Below are 18,350 nucleotides of genomic sequence, written 5' to 3'. Positions count from 1 at the left end.
ATGCTTCCTGGCTGATGTTTTGGTCACTTTTGAATGCTGGCGGTGCTTTCACTCTAGTGGTAGCATGAGACGGAGTCTACAACCCACACAAGTGGCTCAGGTAGTGCAGCTCATCCAGGATGGAAATCAATGCGAGCTGTGGCAAGAAGGTTTGCTGTGTCTGTCAGCGTAGTGTCCAGAGCATGGAGACGGTACCAGGAGACAGGCCAGTACATCAGGAGACGTGGAGGAGGCCGTAGGAGGGCAACAACCCAGCAGCAGGACCGCTACCTCAGCCTTTGTGCAAGGAAGAGCAGGAGGAGCACTGCCAGAGCCCTGCAAAATGAACTCCAGCAGGCCCCAAATGTGCATGTGTCTGCTCAAACGGTCAGAAACAGAATCCATGAGGGCCCAACGTCCACAGGTGGGGGTTGTGCTTACAGCCCAACACCGTGCAGGACGTTTGGCATTTGCCAGAGAACACCAAGATTGGCAAATTCGCCACTGGCGCCTTGTGCTCATCACTGATGAAGGCAGGTTCACACTGAGCACATGTGACAGACGTGACAGTCTGGAGACGCCGTGGAGAACGTTCTGCTGCCTGCAACATCCTCCAGCATGACCGGTTTGGCGGTGGGTCAGTCATGGTGTGGGGTGGCATTTCTTTGGGGGGCCGCACAGCCCTCCATGTGCTCGCCAGAGGTAGCCTGACTGCCATTAGGTACCGAGATGAGATCCTCAGACCCCTTGTGAGACCATATGCTGGTGCGGTTGGCCCTGGGTTCCTCCTAATGCAAGACAATGCTAGACCTCATGTGGCTGGAGTGTGTCAGCAGTTCCTGCAAGAGGAAGGCATTGATGCTATGGACTGGCCCGCCCGTTCCCCAGACCTGAATCCAATTGAGCACATCTGGGACATCATGTCCCGCTCCATCCACCAATGCCACGTTGCACCACAGACTGTCCAGGAGTTGGCGGATGCTTTAGTCCAGGTCTGGGAGGAGATCCCTCAGGAGACCACCCGCCACCTCATCAGGAGCATGCCCAGGCATTGTAGGGAGGTCATACAGGCACGTGGAGGCCACACACACACTACTGAGCCTCATTTTGACTTGTTTTAAGGACATTACATCAAAGTTGGATCAGCCTGTAGTGTGGTTTTCCACTTTAATTTTGAGTGTGACTCCAAATCCAGACCTCCATGGGTTGATAAATTTGATTTCCATTGATAATTTTTGCGTGATTTTGTTGTCAGCACATTCAACTATGTAAAGAAAAAAGTATTTAATAAGAATATTTCATTCATTCAGATCTAGGATGTGTTATTTTAGTGTTCCCTTTATTTTTTGAGCAGTGTACATTGTTGCGACTGTCCTTGTCTATCAGTTTTGTAGACCCCAGGAAGAGTAGCTGCTGCTTCTGCAAAAACAAAATGGGGATCCAAATAAACAGTGTGCATTTGCCATGGTTCTCAGTTTACCTAGTGAAAAAACACAAGTGACCAAACGGCTAAATGGATTTCAACTCATTTTCTTTAATATACACAAGAGTTGAAAGGAACATTGTGAGCCACCTTAAAGAGATATGGATTCTAAAATGTATAAAAAGTAAGACAGAGGCCAAAATGCTATCTGTTGCTTTTTCGTCTTTAGTACATGTTTCGTTAGCAAGTAAAAATCTTGCCCAAAAGCATAAGCTTGTATCACTTTGATACAAGACAAAAAATTCCATTCTTTAAAGTGGCTCTCATTCTATGTCTCTAGAATCTAGATCAATGACTGTACACCAGCTAGACTTTCTTCATCGGTTGTGAATGGCTAGTCCAAAAAGGCGTGGGCCGCTCCCCTGAAATAATCCCCATGCCTTCTCAGTAGTTAGCAGCCAAAACATAACTACATTAGTCCAAATGTAATTTGTTTTTTCCGGTCCCTTCACAAATAAATGCTGGAGGGAAATCAAGACAAAAGTCCAGTTCACAAGAGAATTTTCAATCAAGTCATCGATCACGTTTAAAAACAAAACTTCCCTGTTCATCTTTCAACAGTAAAAACATTACAGCCTCGCAAAGTGAACCGATCGATGGATGACTGGCAAAATGCAGCTGCTTTGTACAGACCAAACTTCAGACAGTTGGGGAAATACTCTTAAATTGTAGAATTAGATGTAGCATATAGAAGAGAAAAATATGGAACAACTGTATGGTCAATGGACCATTGCAATGCAACCATAGCTTTGACTTATTGAAGCAAACATTGCTTTCCACACACAGTAAGCAGAGGGAGGGGTGACTGAAGTGTGCATAAGACTGAATAGAAACTGCAGATGTGGAATCTACACAGATGAAATCAGTGTTACATCGTCTTTCTCTGTCCCTCTACCAATATATCTTTCCAAAATATTTCCTCAAATTCTCGAGTCATTAAATTCAATGTCCGACGATATGTCTCCCCTGCAAGAGGAGATGGATGTCTTTTGGAAACGCCCAGTTGAAGCCTGGTTTTTAAGACTTATTTGTTGTTGAGGGGTTTCTCGTTCAGAGGATAGAACCTGGTAAGAGGGACTAATCCAAAAACCCAGTTTAGAAGTTCTGAGGAGAGGTGCGTTTGGTTCCAGCTCAACTCCCCTCCCCTTCCCCCTCCTTTCAACCCAAAAACCATTCCACCAGCAAGCCATCCATAGATCAATGCTACAAAGTCTTCCTTGTTATTAATTTCAGAATTTCCCTGTTGCATAATTTTAAATATATATTTTTTGTACTTTAAATCCATTGTTTTTCATGATGATTTCACAACTAAAAGGAAACATATTATAGTGATAGGTGGTTGTTGAAATCTGTTCAGTCCACTTGGGAATATGTCGACTGCTCACTTCTCTACCCTCTGAGAAGGGGTTTGAGAGCAGTCATTCTCAGTGTTCTGTTCCAAAAAAAACTGTAGTTCAATGAGGACTGAATAATTAACAGCCCTTTGATGAGGTCATCAATTAGAATGTTTAACAAAGGACGGCCTAGATGCTGTCCGTACTCCTCAAGAGTCAATTAACTCGGAGGTTGAGTGTCTTCAGTCGCTGTGTCCAACGTGCTCTGATCCCAGACTCCAGAGAAGAGCACGCCTTTAAATGAGACCATTCCTCTTCTTTGCTGATATGATGATTGGTAGAACAAGATCATTGGTCCATGCACACAGATGACTTCAGTCTCTTCAGTGTGTATGTGTGTGTGTGTGAACGTGTCTGAGTAAGAGAGGATAATAGCAACTTTTTGGCAACTGCAGGAATGACGGACGAGGCGTTTTCTCTTTCTGGAACATTTATAAGCATCGCTGTGAGATGCTTGAAAAGAGATGGATAACAATGATCCTTCCTTCAGTGCTTGAACTGTTGTTAGTGAGTCAGTGATTGATGTTGGGAAGGAGGTGACTTGAGGGTTCAGAGCAGCTAGAGAGTTAGACCTACTAGGTGGCCGTTTGCCTTTAAAACTTGAACTCCTTTGCTTGCAGGTTGGTGGCGGGGTCAAAGTTGAATGTTCCGCCCTGAGTGGCTTCGGGGATCAAGCTGGGATCCTCGTCAATCTAAAAAGAGAGAAGGAAAATAAATGGATCAGGGTGGTGCCATAGATGAACAAACACACAGAGTGGAGACTAGATTCACTGTCACTACAGAAAACATAGGTCAATTTTTCATTAGATTTTATATAGAATTTTGTAGCAAGGCCTATAGCCGATTCATCCATCTTACCCCATTGACAGAGGAAGCGGAGGAAAAAGGCCCTGTGTTTCTGTAGCACACATCCTACACCCAGCACAGCACTGTCAGGACAGCGCTGGGTTCTAACGGTGTGCAAACTGTAGGGCTTCTGTCAGAGCAGAGGTACTCACATCGTCTCCTGAGAAGTACTGGTCGATGATCTCGAAGGCTAGTTTGTAGATATCCTCGTTTTCATGCTGCTGGAGGTTCTCGATCTTCTCTAGACCTAATGGGCAGAGAGAAATTAGCATGAAAGTCCATCGCAGTGAATCAATCTAGAATGTGTGCTTCACAATAGCAACACTACACTGTCATACAATGGCAACATGGTGAACTGACACACAAGCACTCCCCCCTCTAACACACACACTGACCTCCACACTCCTCTATGATCTCAGCGATAGTGCTGGCCTCGTCCCCGGCCATGATGAGGACGTTCTTGAGGCCGTCTAGGACCACCTGAACCACCTGGGAGTCCTTCACAGACAGCAGGCTGCAGAACGGAGGAACCACATTCTGCTGCACCAGGTACTCCACCTATAGGGTCGGGTAGAACATAGCAGATCAGCCTATCGGGGCCGTGCTTTGCCTACAGATGGGTAAACTTAACCAGCCAATCAGGACCATACAAAATGCAACGCTGTATGGATTGGGTATTGATGGAAACAGCCCTGGTAGAACATACCTGATCTTTTCTTCCACTTATTGTCAAGTTGCTGATGGCCCAGGCTGCCTCCTTCTGTGTGCCAAAGTCTCCCTGCAGACAAACACAGAGAGAGGTTGTCAGTGGTTAGGGTAGTGTTCCTTACAGATCTCCACAAGGACATAGGGGCTACATAATGCTTCGTAGGGCTACATAAGGGCTCAGCGACTCACCTTAGCCAGCTGGTGGATGATCATGGGCAGCAGGCCAGCGTCGATGACGGCCTGCACCTGCTGCTGGTTGCCTGCTGTGATGTTGGACAGGAACCACACGGCCTCCTAGTGGGCGGGAGGGATACACACACACACAGGAAGCCATTCAGCTGAGAGAAACCCACAGACACGCACACCATGGACCACATGAGTACGACTGAGACCGTTACACAGAGGTATAGATACTGTTGGAAATAAACAACACTGGGGTCCATCCCATTTCAACGCTACAGGACTTAATTACAGCAAAACAAACATATGCCACCAATAGCATCTAAAAGTGTGCCTGTTACCTTGTTGATCTTCTCCTTGGGGTGTGTGAGCAGGTTGGGGAAGTGCGAGAGGACGTCACAGTTGAGCACCACCTGCGTCTGCTCGTCTGTCCCCGTCACAATGTTCCCCACTGCCCTCAGAGCTGCAGTCTACAGGATATGACATCATAGGTGGTTAATGACATCACAGGAAGTCACACATTCCATACAGTAAGTTCCAGGTATATTACCCTTCCCACAAGCCTAACCTCAACCATTAGAGGGAAAACTGGAAACGGATCTTAGATCAGAGTAGGGGTGACTTCATCCTACTTAGGGATGTGACGGTCATGAAATCTTGTCAGCCGGTGATTGTCAAGCAAATAAACTGTCATTCACACAGTAATTGACAGTTAACACAAACACGTTTAGCATCTCCCGGCTTCCACACAGCTTACAAGTCACTGATGCAGACCGTAGGAACATCTAATAAATCCATGTAATATAGCCTACACCCTCACAATAAATCCACTATTTATTTTAGACAGCTCTAAAGAAAATGTAGTCTATTTCAGAAGAACAGAATAGCATACCGAGTTTCCTTATGATAGGTCCTGATCTGGCTATGCCAAATGGCTGTGGGCTACACTAGTTTAGCCGACAAGATTTACTTAGAATTCCATGGCATTATTTTATAGTATGAAGAATACAACTGAACATAGCTAAATTAAATAAAGGATATTTTCTCCAAACAATTTTGCAAATGTGGCTATTCTGTGTTGAGCAGTTAAAAAAAAAAAAACAGGTACTCCTATATGTTTGAGTTATTTATGCAACTTTAGTTGATACACCAACATTGGGAGATATGTTTTAATTTTTAATATATTGTAAGGCTGCATGATGCGACTAATGATGATTTGAATAAAGTCTCATGAATGGCATGAGCACTGTTTCTGGTGCAGGTAGCATACAATCATTCTCTCATTCACAATTTGACAAGCACTTGATAATATTCTCAACGGGCCTTGAATTTCCCAGCGGCATCCCCTTAATCCCCTAAAAAAAATCTATGCCATTTGCCACTAAAGTGGCCGTTGTGTCCTTGGGCTGAATATAATAATTATAATTCCTGTCTCCCGGCTACCGTGCTCCAAAGCACCTCTCACGTGGTTCTCTCATATTTCAATTCTTATTAATTATCCAATGCCTGTCACGTGATCAGGTCCTTCTCACAGGCATCTCAGCTAAGAAGTAGGCTACAAGTGAAGACCAACACATGCGCGTCGCTCTTATGTTAGAACGGTTCACATTTAGCCTACTTTTCATCAGCCAACAAGATGAGTAGGCCTAACGAACAGCAAAAGCACTAGCCTATGTCAATCTACTATCCCCCATAGTACAAAAATGTACCTATTCTGTTGGTCCGCTTGTCCTTCTGTGGAATAAATAATTATTCTAAACATTCTCTGGGCCTGTTGTGGAATGCGATAAAGCCCAAATTAATACAACCACTCGCAATCAAAATGAGGCTGATGCAACAGATCAGGGCATTTAGCTTAAAATGTTGATCAACTATTAAGCTATTTCATCACATAAGTGCAGCAACGCGCACACGGCAATAAGCATGAATGTTCCAAAATGCGAGTCTGCATGTAATGCTTTAATATTTAAAAAAAGGTGCATTTCTATGGTGAAAATGTAATTCATCAAACTTGATACTCAAGCGCCACCTATGTATGCCAGTTAGGCACTACAGGCCTATGGGATAGTCCACATGAAGTGATTGGGAAAAGTCGGGCGAAACAAGGCATGCGCCGTTTGCCTTACTGCACACACTGGGCATCATTCACAAGTGATAATACATCACTCACAACTGATAGACTAATATTGTCACCCATCAGACTATTCTTGATTTAATGCCATCTCGGAACAGGTGTAGGGAGGGAAAAAAATTATGCGATCTATGCACTTATATAGCGAATGGAGGACGCTGTGGTTTATTTTCATGCCAGCCAGTAGGCTATACTCCTGTTGTAAATATAAGCAATGTGCTTAATATTAGGAAAGTTTAAAAAATAAAATAATAGTAGGCCTAGCCAATAGAAAGCTGATGGGATACTCCTCTTTAATAAAGCCATCACTGTTTTCTCACGCAATTGCATAGCCTATTAAAATGTTGCGCAACATTAGCTCTCATGAAGTGTTTGATTAGATTTTCAAATACATTTGCATTGATTTCAGAGTGATTAGAGGGACAAGAGAGTGCTGAGTACCAGGCAGTTAGCAAGTTTGGTAGGCTACTAATGGCCATCAGCAGCAGCATCAGAGCTATAGAAGCCTAGTTACCCTGACTAAACAGTCACGTGGCATTTGACTGCGGACATGACTCATGACCACTGATGTGGCGGTAATACGGTCACCGTAACAGCCCTAATCCTACTTCCAATCAGGGGAAAGGAAGCAGACATACCTGAACTTTGACCTCTTGGTGGCTGAGCAGGGGGACGAGGAAGGGGACAACCCCCGAGTCGATGACCATCTGGATCTGTTCGTTCCCTCCGTCTGTGAGATAGGACAAGGCCCACACTGTATCCACTAGGATCTGACCACAGAGAGAGGACGGAGTTAGAACCAGGGAATTTCCATAGGGAATGGCAAAGCAACTAGCTTTGCTGTTGTGATAGTAGGGTGATACTTACATTTATATCAGTGTGGTATATCAATACACAGAGAGCAGGTAGAATCTGGAAGAGGTAGAGAGGAGAGGAGAGAGAGTCAGGCATAATGATTGGAGGTGTACAATGAAGCGACTATTGAGCAGATCAGACAGGACCCAGGGTGTCTTCGGTTTCAGCAGGCAGACAATGCAGACCTCCAGGACCAGGCTAGATGGTTGGGAACAGGGAAGCAGAATGCTAGGCAGCACCCAAAGTCCCAGACCACTTTCCCTAATCAAACCCCCCCATCATCATCCAAACACATGGAACACAGCCAGAGCTGTTGGGCAAATGGTTCAGCTAATATTGACGACACAAACATCTATGTGAAGATCATAATTCAGTCAGATTGGCCTCCCGAGTGGCGCAGCATCGCAGTGCTTGAGGCATCACTACAGACCCGGGTTCAATTCCAGGCTGTGTCACAACCGGCCGTGACCAGGAGTCCCTTAGGGCGGAGCACAATTGGCCCAGTGTCGTCAGGGTTAGGGGAGGGTTTGGCCGGGGGGGCTTTACTTGGATCATCGCGCTAAAGCGACTCGTGGCGGGCCGGGCGCCTGCAGGCTGACTTCGGTCGTCAGCTGGACGGTGTTTCCTCCAACACATTGGTGCAGCTGGCTTCTGGGTTAAACGGGCAGGTGTTAAGAAGCACGGTTTGGCGGGTCATGTTTCGGAAGAAGCATGACACGACCTTCGCCTCTCCCGAGACCGTTGCAGCGATGAGACAAGATCGTAATTGGATATCAACGAAATTCAGTTAGATTGAATGTCTGTCTTACCTCCTGTACTGTCTCCATGGGGGGCGGTGGGTCCTTGTTGCGGCAGAGGTTGACGATGACCCAGGTGACGTTGCGGAGGAAGGTGATGGGGATGGAGGGGTTAATAAACGACAGCAGGGGCTTGACCACGCCCAAAGAGATTACGTAATCCCTGCACTGCGGTCCATCGCCTGCACGGGAAGAACACAGGTGTCATTGACTGGCATCGGCCAGTGTGTGTGTGTGTATGCATGTGTGTGAGCCATCACTCACCGATGATGTTGCCTAGCGCCCACACGGCCTGTTCACATACGTTCTGGTGAGGAGATTGTAGCAGCCGCAGGAATAGAGGCACAGCATCTGGACATGTAGAGAGAAAGGCAGACCCATATGTTAGACAACATTGCAGACATCAGTTAGAGACAGGTAGAGAAAGAGACATAAGTTAGAGGTAGAGTGAGGGTCTGGCAGACAAGAGACAGAGAGATGGGGAAGACAGTTGAGAACAGGTGTTTCTATACCAGGAACCAGATGGATAGGTTGGCTCATATAGACCGGTCCATTATGTATGCCTGATGGGTCAGTTTGAAACTGGACCACAGAAGAACTAGAAACTACTTACTAGATTTGACCACAGCTTGAGTCTGTTGTGACGTCCCTGATGCTATGTTGGTCAACGCCCAGGCAGCCTCAAACTGGAGAGAGGGACTGGGGAAGAGGAGAGAGTAAATGAGCCTAGCTATATGAAGAGACAAACAGAAGCTGTCCCCACACAACAAAACACAACCAATAAGCCCACAAAAGTTTGGGGTCACTTAGAAATTCCCTTGTTTTTGAAAGAAAAGCACATTTTTTGTCCATTAAAATAACATCAAATTGATCTGAAATACAGTGTAGACCTTATTAATGTTGTAAATGACTATTGTAGCTGGAGAAGGCAGATTTTTTATTAAATATATACATTGATGTACAGAGGCCCATTATCAGTAACCATCACTCCTGTGTTCCAATGGCACGTTGTGTTAGCGCAAACTGCCTCTAACCAGAATAGAAAGGAGTGGGAGGCCCCGGTGCACAACTGAGCAAGAGGACATTAGTGTCTAGTTTGAGAAACAGACGCCTCACAAGTCCTCAACTGGCAGCTTCATTAAATAGTACCCGCAAAACACCAGTCTAAACATCAACAGTGAAGAGGTGACTCTGGGATGCTGGCCTTCTAGGCAGAGGTCCTCTGTCCAGTGTCTGTGTTCTTTTGCCCATCTTAATCTTTATTTTTTTATTGGCCAGTCTGAGATATGGCTTTTTCTTTGCAACTCTGCCTAGAAGGTCGGCATCCCGGAGTCGCCTCTTCACTGTTGATGTTTAGACTGGCGGCAGGGTAGCCTAGTGGTTAGAGCGTTGGACTAGTAACCGGAAGGTTGTGAGTTCAAACCCCCGAGCTGACAAGGTACAAATCTGTCGTTCTGCCCCTGAACAGGCAGTTAACCCACTGTTCTCAGGCCGTCATTGAAAATAAGAATTTGTTCTTAACTGACTTGCCTGGTTAAATAAAGGTAAAATAAATAAATAAAAATAAATTTCTGATCAATTTCATGCTATTTTAATGGACAAAAAATGTGCTCTCTTTCAAAACAAGTATATTTCCAAGTGACCCCAAACTTCTGAACGGTAGTGTGTGTATATATATCTATCTATCTATCGTTGCCTCAAAGCTCCTGCCTCCATCACCCAACCTCCCCTTTCTACACAACACATAAATCCCCCCATGTCTCTAGCAGCCCTGTGCCTGTCCTAGCGTGACACCCCACCCTGCACATTAAGCCCTGCCCCCCCATCTCATCCCACCCACCAGTCCATGTCCAGGGGAGTTCCCCCTAATCGCTCCCCATCCCCACCACTGAAGAGACAGAGCTGTCAGCTGTGGGGCAGTACTAGTGCAGCAGAGCGGAACACACACTTTCTCTCCTATCCGTCTGTGTCTGCAGCCTGCTACAGTGTTCACATCAGCCCAGCCATGCGGAGGAGAGGGAGGGCACACCAGTAGCCCCAGAGCATGACAGAGAATGTAGAGAGACAATGGAGAGTGAGCAGTCTGACACATACGGGGCTAGTCTACCCACTCATTCACGCTCCGGTTTTCTCTCCTTCTCTCCTTTCGCACTTCTCCAACTTTTGAACGGGGGCATCACACAGAATTAACACGGGGGCAATTTACCGCCCTCATCTTTTAATTACTCTTCCAGGGCAAAGGTGCCCCATGACCCATACAGTCTCTTCCTCCCCCCCATAAAGCAGACTTACTTGTCGTCCCTCTCCAGGCATTTGACCAGGATGGGCAGGATGCCAGACTTAATCAAGTCGTCGATGGGGGGGTTTCTGTCACTGGACAGGAGTTTTCTGGCTGCCTGCACGGCACTGAGCTGGATGAGTCCGTTGTCACTGACAGCATTCTGACAGGAAGGAGAGCGAGAACACGAGGTTAGCGCCAACAGCTCAAGGTGTATGGTTCTCAACAACACTGACAGAATGCAGGCTTACCTGTAAGATGGCTTCCAGTGTTACATTTTGCTGCAAAACAAAAAAACTAGAGTTGTGAGATTTGCTGTAGCTACGCGTTTACATGTTGCAGGGTTAGAGCTAGGAAACATATCCCTGTCATTCCTGAACTTGAAGTCGTAGTGTGAGAGAGAAAGAGGACTGACTCACCCCTTTGAAGTCAGAGTCTATGTCCGAGTCTTCCAGGCTCTCCTCCTGTGGAACGTTCCTCTTCTTCAGAAGGTGCTCATCTCGTTTGTTCTGGGGGGAGAAAATATATATATATATATTTTTTAAGTGTTGAATCCTAGAAGGAATATAGGAGTGAATGCTATTGGAAACATTCACCCACACAGAGCGGGAATAGATTCCCTGCTTGACCCCTACAGGCTAAGACTGCTCCCATAACCTCCCAGTGATGTTAGTGGCAGATAGCATGAGGGAGGAATGCATCCATCTCTGCACAGACGGTTCTCTTCTGCAGCACACATGCTATGTGAGAGAACTGCTGTGTCACTCATCCTACAACCTACATTAGTGGTTTGCTCTTCTGTAAGGGTAGGACATGGCTTTTTAGCAGAAAAAAACTGAAGTTCTCTCACACTTCTGGTCAGCTCAGACTTCCTGAAACACTTCTGCAAGCCGCATTCAGAGGACATGTTGGGGCCTTAGTGCAAAGACCAAGGGCTCAGAGTAGAGCTGGGCGATATGGACAAAAATCCATACCGCGCTAAATTGTCTGAATTGATGCAATAATGATAAGTTTGGAACATTGATGTGCAGCGCTTGTACATTTTCTCAAATCACCCATTTTAGAAAATGTATTTGATTTCAAACTTCTCTTTTCTCTAATATAGGCTTCTTATCGTAATGAACGATATCAGATAAATGCCTGCAATAAGTGACCGGTATGGTCAGTGTCAATCATTTTCATTGTATCATCCATCTCAGCTCTAGCTCAGAGTCATATCCCAATGGAATGAAGTCGTCGTCGTCCCCCCACACAGATGCTGATCTAAGTTCAGTTTGGCACCAACCCCTCTAATAGTCATGGTTCCAACCAGAGAAGCTGCTATAGAGTCTGCTATAGAGAACAGAGACTGCAACATTTCCCGTCAAAATAAAGGTGAATTAATTATATAACCCTGCTTCCACCTAACATCCACATCCCAGAGAGACTTAACAGGCTGGAAAAAGGGCATGCATGTATCAATTCAATTTACAGTTGTGCCACGCATACCAAAATAAGAGGTACATGACAGACACGGCAGCGCTGGAATGACATCTGTGGAGTGGGCCAGGACACAAACAGAGACCAGAGAGGTGTGGTAGGGTGGGAGGTGAAGGGTGAAACTCAAGAGGATAGTGTGGAGCCTTTCTAATTTCAGTGTGGGGAGGAGCAGGAGTAGGCTAATGGGTTAGTCCACTGGATGCAACTGAACTATAAACAGTCAATAGAGATGCTGAGGCTCACCTTTCTCAGCTCCACTGTCACTTCATTGCGATGTCTTCGCATAGTCTGTAAGAGAGAGAGAGGAGAACAGTCAGAGATGAGCCTAACTACTGGAGCATTAAAAAGACAGCCCATACACTCAAACAAACCACATGCAATGTTAGTCAATTGGAACTGGCTCCATTTTGTTTACAGACTGGGCTTTAGATTACAAGTGTACTGCTGCATGTTGGCAACAGGCGGCAGAGGATCATGTTAACTTGATTGCCAGTCGGGGCATCCTGGTTCATATTACTAACGCTGTGTAACCTCCCTCATGCAAGCAATGATTCTGTTTACATTTATCCACCAACTCAAAGGTGTGACCCGCTGCTGCTGGCAAAACCCTGCCCCTGATCTGACACCCTAACTCAAGGTCGCAGTAAAAAACTGATGTGGTTCCATATGTGTTTGAAACACTCCATCTATTGAAGACGGAACACAATGTTTGGTCAACACTGCCTTTTGTGGGAACTGTGTTTAGGGAGGATAGTGAATCAGCCATGAGAGAAAGCCTGAGAGTGGCTCAGCTGGCCAGCTGGGAGGAGGAAGTCAGAGACCTCTGAAACTCAACAACGATCGATCAAATCTATGGAATTCCAAGCATTTCTCTGGGACACTCATTCCATGCTGGGACAAGAGGGCGACTTCCTGTGAGAGGGAAGACTGCCTCAGCTCCTGGAGAACACACCAGAGGTCTTCAACCTTTCTTTACATTTGAATACTACTTATTCTGCATAGCCAATGTTGATTGTGGAGTATCCTGTTATATGTTGGGATTATTATTGTATTCTATCAACATCATACACGGCAGTCACTGTGGCCCTCTGTGGTGGTGTAGGTCAGAACTTGTGAAAGGGATACATTTTCTGTATCCTACAGCTTTTAACATTCCTTGAAGTCTAAACACAGCCTAAATCTCACTGAAGATGTTGTGTGTGTCCTCTTTGATGCAGTAGAATTCAGCACTATAGGAGCAGGGTGAATGTGTTGCCCTGGGGCACTTCTATAGATCTGATAGGTTACTGTGCCTAAAGGATAGGGGCTGTATCTGGACAAGGCCTTTCATCTCTGACAACAAGTGATCCATTTCGAATTCTTGGCTTAGCTGCTGCAAGCTTATCAGCAGGGCTGGTGGGTCGTTAGACATGTGCAAGTCACACTGGCACTTGGCCCCAAAACAACCATGCCGCACTTCTGTTTCCTCTTCGCTCAATATAGCACATACCAGATGGACAGTAATCCATCATGACCTCCATCCGAGATTACTGTGTTTCTAATACATAAGAATATGGGATAGTCAACATGTTATGTCGTCCCAAAAGTGGAATATTTATGTTAAGGATGTGTGATCAATACAGATACAAGGGAAATGGCATGTCCCTTTGAATTAAATGTGTGTCCCTAATCATCGAGTGTGAGGTTTTAATTGTACCTTTGCACTGAGAGGCAGTGCCTTAGACCGCTGCGCCACTCTGGAGTTGTATTGAATCAGCATGGTGACAGTAGCATCATTAGCTTTAGTTCCAGATGTGCTATGGTGTTTATGGTGCAACTGCTCTAACTCACTGTTTGTTAAACACCCACCCTGCGGTCACTGGGACATTGAATTGCAAGCTGTTCATTCACGTATGAGTTAGTTAGCTGGGTATATTATTATAAACTGATTAATAACCCCGAATCTCAACTGTTGCAGCCGTGGAAGTTGAGTTGTGCTAGTTGTTTTGTAACAGTTAATGTGCATCATCCGCCCATTTTGACACATACAACTAGCTATAATTAGCTGGTTTGGTTAGCTGGTAAGCGTATCTAGCTAGCTCAGTTAAGTTACAGTGACTGACTTGCCAACTCGAAATATCAAATGTCATGCCCATGACCAACATCAAGATAGTTAGTTGTCTGGTGCCTTTTACCAATTATAACTATTACTTTCATTTAGTTTAGTTGATGCCAGAATAGTTCATTTCCAAAAATATGTTCCTCACAACCTAGCTAGCTGCTAGCAAGCACGGAGTTAGCAACTTTCCTGGCTAACTAGCAGGCCTTGCGAAAGCCGCGCCCGCTCCGCATGATACACTTTAGTTAGTTAGTGAATGTGGATGATATCATAATCGGCGACACATTATAGAAAAAGATAACTTCAACACGGACGGACAATGAATACTGCAGCAACCAAACCGAATTGAGAACTAGGTAACCCCGAGTGTTCGCAAGCACTCGTTGCTAACGGCTAGTTAGCCAGCCAGCCAGCCAGCCAGCTAACGTTAGCCTAGCTAGATTCTCACCTCGACATCGCGCCCCTTATTTTTGAAGCTCTTAATTCGGTGGTTATCCAAATCGGCGTTTTCTGCCATGGCTGTCTGTGTTCGGGATGTTTGGCTATCCTGCGCTTGAAGCTCCGGTGGGAAAAGAGAAAACGTACTGCTGTTTTGCCGAGGGTGGCTGTCCAGACGTGATACACCGCGATGGGATAATCTCGTCAAGGAGGAGCCACGGAATCCTGTCAATTGGGGGAGGAAGCCTATGGCTAGTATGTGTGAACCCTGGTGAACCCACTTCCTTGCAAAATTGTTGCGCAATGTAACTAGTTGATACCCTTAAATTGCTGCAATATATCGTTTTTTTTGTCTCCAATGAAGATACTGTACATTATTACCAAACGACTTGCTAATCAACTATGCTATGGCTGGCTACTTTACACGGATTGCTTGCTGTTGTTGACAGATAGGTTGGATTTGAGCCCAAAGGGAGGACTTCATTATGAAGAATCACTTAAGATCAATGCTTCACAAATTAAACAAGAAATTAATTGACTTTACTGTTAATCCACACAAATGTAGTTACACTAATATTTGAACAGAAAAACAATCAAATCACTACTACAGTTTGTTGTTTATTATTGCTTTAATGTATTACCTACAACTAAATAAACATTATCACATTGAATTTGAGGAAACTACATAAACATATGCTCACATATTACCCATCCTATTTTTTTTTCAGATTAGTGCAGATTAAGTGCCACTCACTGTCATTTATTGAACTAAACTGACAGGAGGGTAAACTGAATAAAAGAGACACAAAGCTAAAGCATAAAAAACAATGCAACAAAAAAAGGATAATGCTAATCCCATGTTGAATGTAGATGTAACTTTAGACCAATGTCTACTGTCAGGAGCCAAATCAACCATCCGGGGGGCCAACCTCTCTGTACTCCATTTAGTAACTTTAGTACCCCTTGAGGTTGCTGGGGGGAGCACAGCTCATAATTATGGCTGGAATGGAATGAATTGAATGGCATCAAACACATGGTAACCATGTATTTTATACTTTTCTGCTCCAGCCATAACCACGAGCCCGTCCTCCCCAATTAAGGTGCCTCCAACCTCCTGTGTTTTATTACTCGATTTACTCCATTGGGGCTCAATGATCAATTTCAATTTGTGGCTCATATTAGCCCCTAGTGGTAACATTCTGCACTGTCACCAGCCTCTCCAACTGAAGTTATGTGACTGCACTCACCTAGCATGAAATTTGTTTTGTTTACGGTTGGTGTTGCCAGGATATGTTCACTGAATACCACTCCTCTCCTCAGACCCATTCTTGTCTGCAATGATTTAAACTGTCAGTCATCTAAACATGAGTGCCCAGGACTTAATAACATTCAATATTGGAGGTCAAACATTCACCACTACTCTGTCAACTCTCAGAAGACACCAAGACTCAAGAATAGCTAGGATCCTGGATGGCAAAGACGCAGATTTTAAAGTTATCAGTGGACAAGTTTTTGTAGATAGAGATGGGACTTTCTTTAAATACATCCTGGATTATATGAGGACAGGTCAAATCACCTTGCCAGCAGACTTCTCTGACTACAATGGCTTGGCTCAAGAAGCACAGTTCTATGGTTTGCATCCTTTGGCACTTTGGGTTGAGAGGAACAGCCATCGATCCAGAGTTGAGGTTCTAGAGTTGCGCTTCTCTGTCCAGGAAACTCACGGATTCTTCCAAATATTCTGCTCCAACAACAAAACTCTGGAGGCTTTGGCGAGAAGGATATCCATTTTTGTGGAAGATCCAAATCTGAATGGGAATTTCCCACACCTGCCTCAGAACCCCAGCACACCTCATCCTGTACCGGTCCAGAGACCCTCTCACCACGACATGGTGTTCCACTGTGGGACTGACCAACTAGCCAGGGATGACTTCTCTGCCAGGTGAGGGGAAGTTACACTATTATACCCATCTCAGTGTCTCCCATTGGCCAATTCCTCAAGGGCTCCATACTGTATGATGAGTTTATTAGTCACATGCACAGAGTTGCAGATGTAATTGCAGGGTACAGTGAAATTCTTAAGCTCCGAGCTCCAACAGTGCAGGTCAAAAAGAGAAGTGAATGAAAAAATACAAATAATAATTAAAATATATACATATTTACAACTGTAACACTAATACATGTCCATTGGGGGGTGGGGGCAGGGTAAAGGTCCATTGGGGCAGGTAGAATGTCCCTGAGGGATTGCCCATTGGGGGAGCAGCAGGGGGGAAGTGAGAAGTCCGGGGGTCATGGAGAGCAGGTTATGTGCCTAGTGTATAGGCACTCGCCTGTGTAATGTTAGGGGAAACACTGGATCCTTAATAACTCTTGTATGTTTATTCAAATAACTATATTATGCACAATTTTTAAAGACCAAACTTGCATTGTTTTACTCTTACAGGTTTGTAACTATTGAGCCGGATGACAGAAAGCTTCTCAACAGCACCAACGTCCTGGGCCTGCTGGTAGACACCCTTCTGAAGGATGGGTTTCGCCTGATCGACACAAGGATAGTTTCCCAAGAGGAGAAGACTGAATGCTACATGTTTGAAAGGAGCAGAAATACCCAGATCGTTGTACTGAGTGAAACCCCCAGGGCAGAACATCTCAGAAGACAGGACACACAGAGCCAGCTTGGTGAAGGAAAGAAAAAGTGAACTCAGTGTCAGGGTGCATCTCAAAAGTCTGAAGTGGTTCCCTTTCCATGTCCAGTTCTGTAATATCAGTGGACTTCAGACTATTGAGATGGATCCATTCTCTGCGAGTCAGACTGGATTGACCAGCAGATGGCGACAAAGGATAATAATGTTGAGGGCCATAATGTCAATATGCTTCACCTCACCATTAGTCTCAATTTATACAGTATATTTTATTTGACATCAATTTCCTGTGTCCTAAAGTATATTTCCAAAAGTACAATTCTCTAAATTGAAATAGAATTGAGAATGTATTTGATCAAGAACACAAATAAAACAATGAAAAAACAAACTTTGTTTTATTCAACCAGGTAGCCCATAGACTGATGTCGAACGGCAATGCTTTGCTTCAACAGCACCGTCAATACTGGAGGCTTCAGCAGTGGTGAACTCCAATATTTACGTGCTGCTACAGCAAGGCAGCCAGTCACAGAATGGCGGTCACAAGCCTCGGATGTCCAGGCTTCGCTCACGTTGTCACAGACATGCACATAACACCACAGCCATCCTCTCTTGTACCCAGGCTGAACTCTCAAGCCCTTGCCTTAGACACTTATCATAGGTCTGAGAGGATAGGATAGGTGTAAGCACAGGTTGGGCAACTCTGGTCCTGGAGGGCCATGGTGTATGCAGGCTTGTGCTCCGGCACACCTGATTTAATTGATTGTGGTCTTAAACCACAATTAGTTGAATCAGGTGTGTTAGAGCTGGGTTGTAACAAAAGCCTGCATACACCGTGGCCCTCCAGGACATAGCCTAGCAGGTGGAACTATGTGTGTTTTGCTTTCACTCTTCCAATCCTTTTTTCCATGTTTCTCCAGGCGTTACTGCAACAGCACAGTACAGCCTGTATCCCTGTATTACCCACAAACCATTCTGTGCTGCTTCAGCACTGCAAGGTCTGACACATCTACACTAACACATTCACACATACCCATCAACTGGG

General features: G+C 45.1%; 2 protein-coding genes across 3 annotated transcripts; one reads left to right on the top strand and one right to left on the bottom strand.

Annotated features, from left to right (window-relative positions):
• Positions 1 to 1,493: 1,493 nt before the first annotated feature.
• On the bottom strand, positions 1,494 to 14,896 carry LOC110527340 (importin subunit alpha-4). Of its 2 annotated transcripts, none has more exons than XM_021608552.2 (16): positions 14,677 to 14,896; positions 12,374 to 12,418; positions 11,071 to 11,160; positions 10,903 to 10,932; positions 10,666 to 10,814; positions 8,987 to 9,072; positions 8,638 to 8,730; positions 8,386 to 8,555; positions 7,589 to 7,633; positions 7,360 to 7,491; positions 4,932 to 5,060; positions 4,600 to 4,704; positions 4,409 to 4,480; positions 4,098 to 4,260; positions 3,855 to 3,949; positions 1,494 to 3,548 (listed from the first exon to the last, which is right to left on the bottom strand). In XM_021608552.2, the coding sequence occupies exons 1-16, from the start codon at positions 14,743 to 14,745 to the stop codon at positions 3,450 to 3,452; spliced, it is 1,572 nt and encodes a 523-aa protein (XP_021464227.1). In that variant the 5' UTR covers positions 14,746 to 14,896; the 3' UTR covers positions 1,494 to 3,449. The 2 variants fall into 2 exon arrangements, with proteins under 2 accessions (XP_021464227.1, XP_021464228.1); XM_021608553.2 differs by having other exon boundaries at positions 8,638 to 8,724.
• Positions 14,897 to 15,030: 134 nt separating this feature from the next.
• On the top strand, positions 15,031 to 17,733 carry LOC110527341 (putative potassium channel regulatory protein). The gene is made up of 2 exons (XM_021608554.2): positions 15,031 to 16,608; positions 17,110 to 17,733. The coding sequence occupies exons 1-2, from the start codon at positions 16,031 to 16,033 to the stop codon at positions 17,363 to 17,365; spliced, it is 834 nt and encodes a 277-aa protein (XP_021464229.2). The 5' UTR covers positions 15,031 to 16,030; the 3' UTR covers positions 17,366 to 17,733.
• Positions 17,734 to 18,350: the final 617 nt, after the last annotated feature.

The sequence above is a fragment of the Oncorhynchus mykiss genome, chromosome 7 (genome assembly GCF_013265735.2).
Source record: "Oncorhynchus mykiss isolate Arlee chromosome 7, USDA_OmykA_1.1, whole genome shotgun sequence".
In the NCBI taxonomy this organism is placed as follows: domain Eukaryota; kingdom Metazoa; phylum Chordata; class Actinopteri; order Salmoniformes; family Salmonidae; genus Oncorhynchus; species Oncorhynchus mykiss.
Note: the sequence above shows the minus strand (reverse complement) of the source record. Positions and strands in the feature narration are given on the sequence as shown.

What these genes read in the sequence shown, in the direction of transcription:
- LOC110527341 (XM_021608554.2), top strand. Translation starts at nt 16,031, where the DNA reads ATGAGTGCCCAGGACTTAATAACATTCAATATTGGAGGTCAAACATTC. An exon ending in AGGGATGACTTCTCTGCCAG is followed by an intron (nt 16,609 to 17,109) that starts GTGAGGGGAAGT and finishes TTACTCTTACAG; the next exon opens with GTTTGTAACTATTGAGCCGG.
- LOC110527340 (XM_021608552.2), bottom strand. Translation starts at nt 14,745, where the DNA reads ATGGCAGAAAACGCCGATTTGGATAACCACCGAATTAAGAGCTTCAAA. An exon ending in TGCCTGGAGAGGGACGACAA is followed by an intron (nt 9,073 to 10,665) that starts GTAAGTCTGCTT and finishes CCTCTTCCCCAG; the next exon opens with TCCCTCTCTCCAGTTTGAGG. An exon ending in GATCATAGAGGAGTGTGGAG is followed by an intron (nt 3,950 to 4,097) that starts GTCAGTGTGTGT and finishes TCTGCCCATTAG; the next exon opens with GTCTAGAGAAGATCGAGAAC.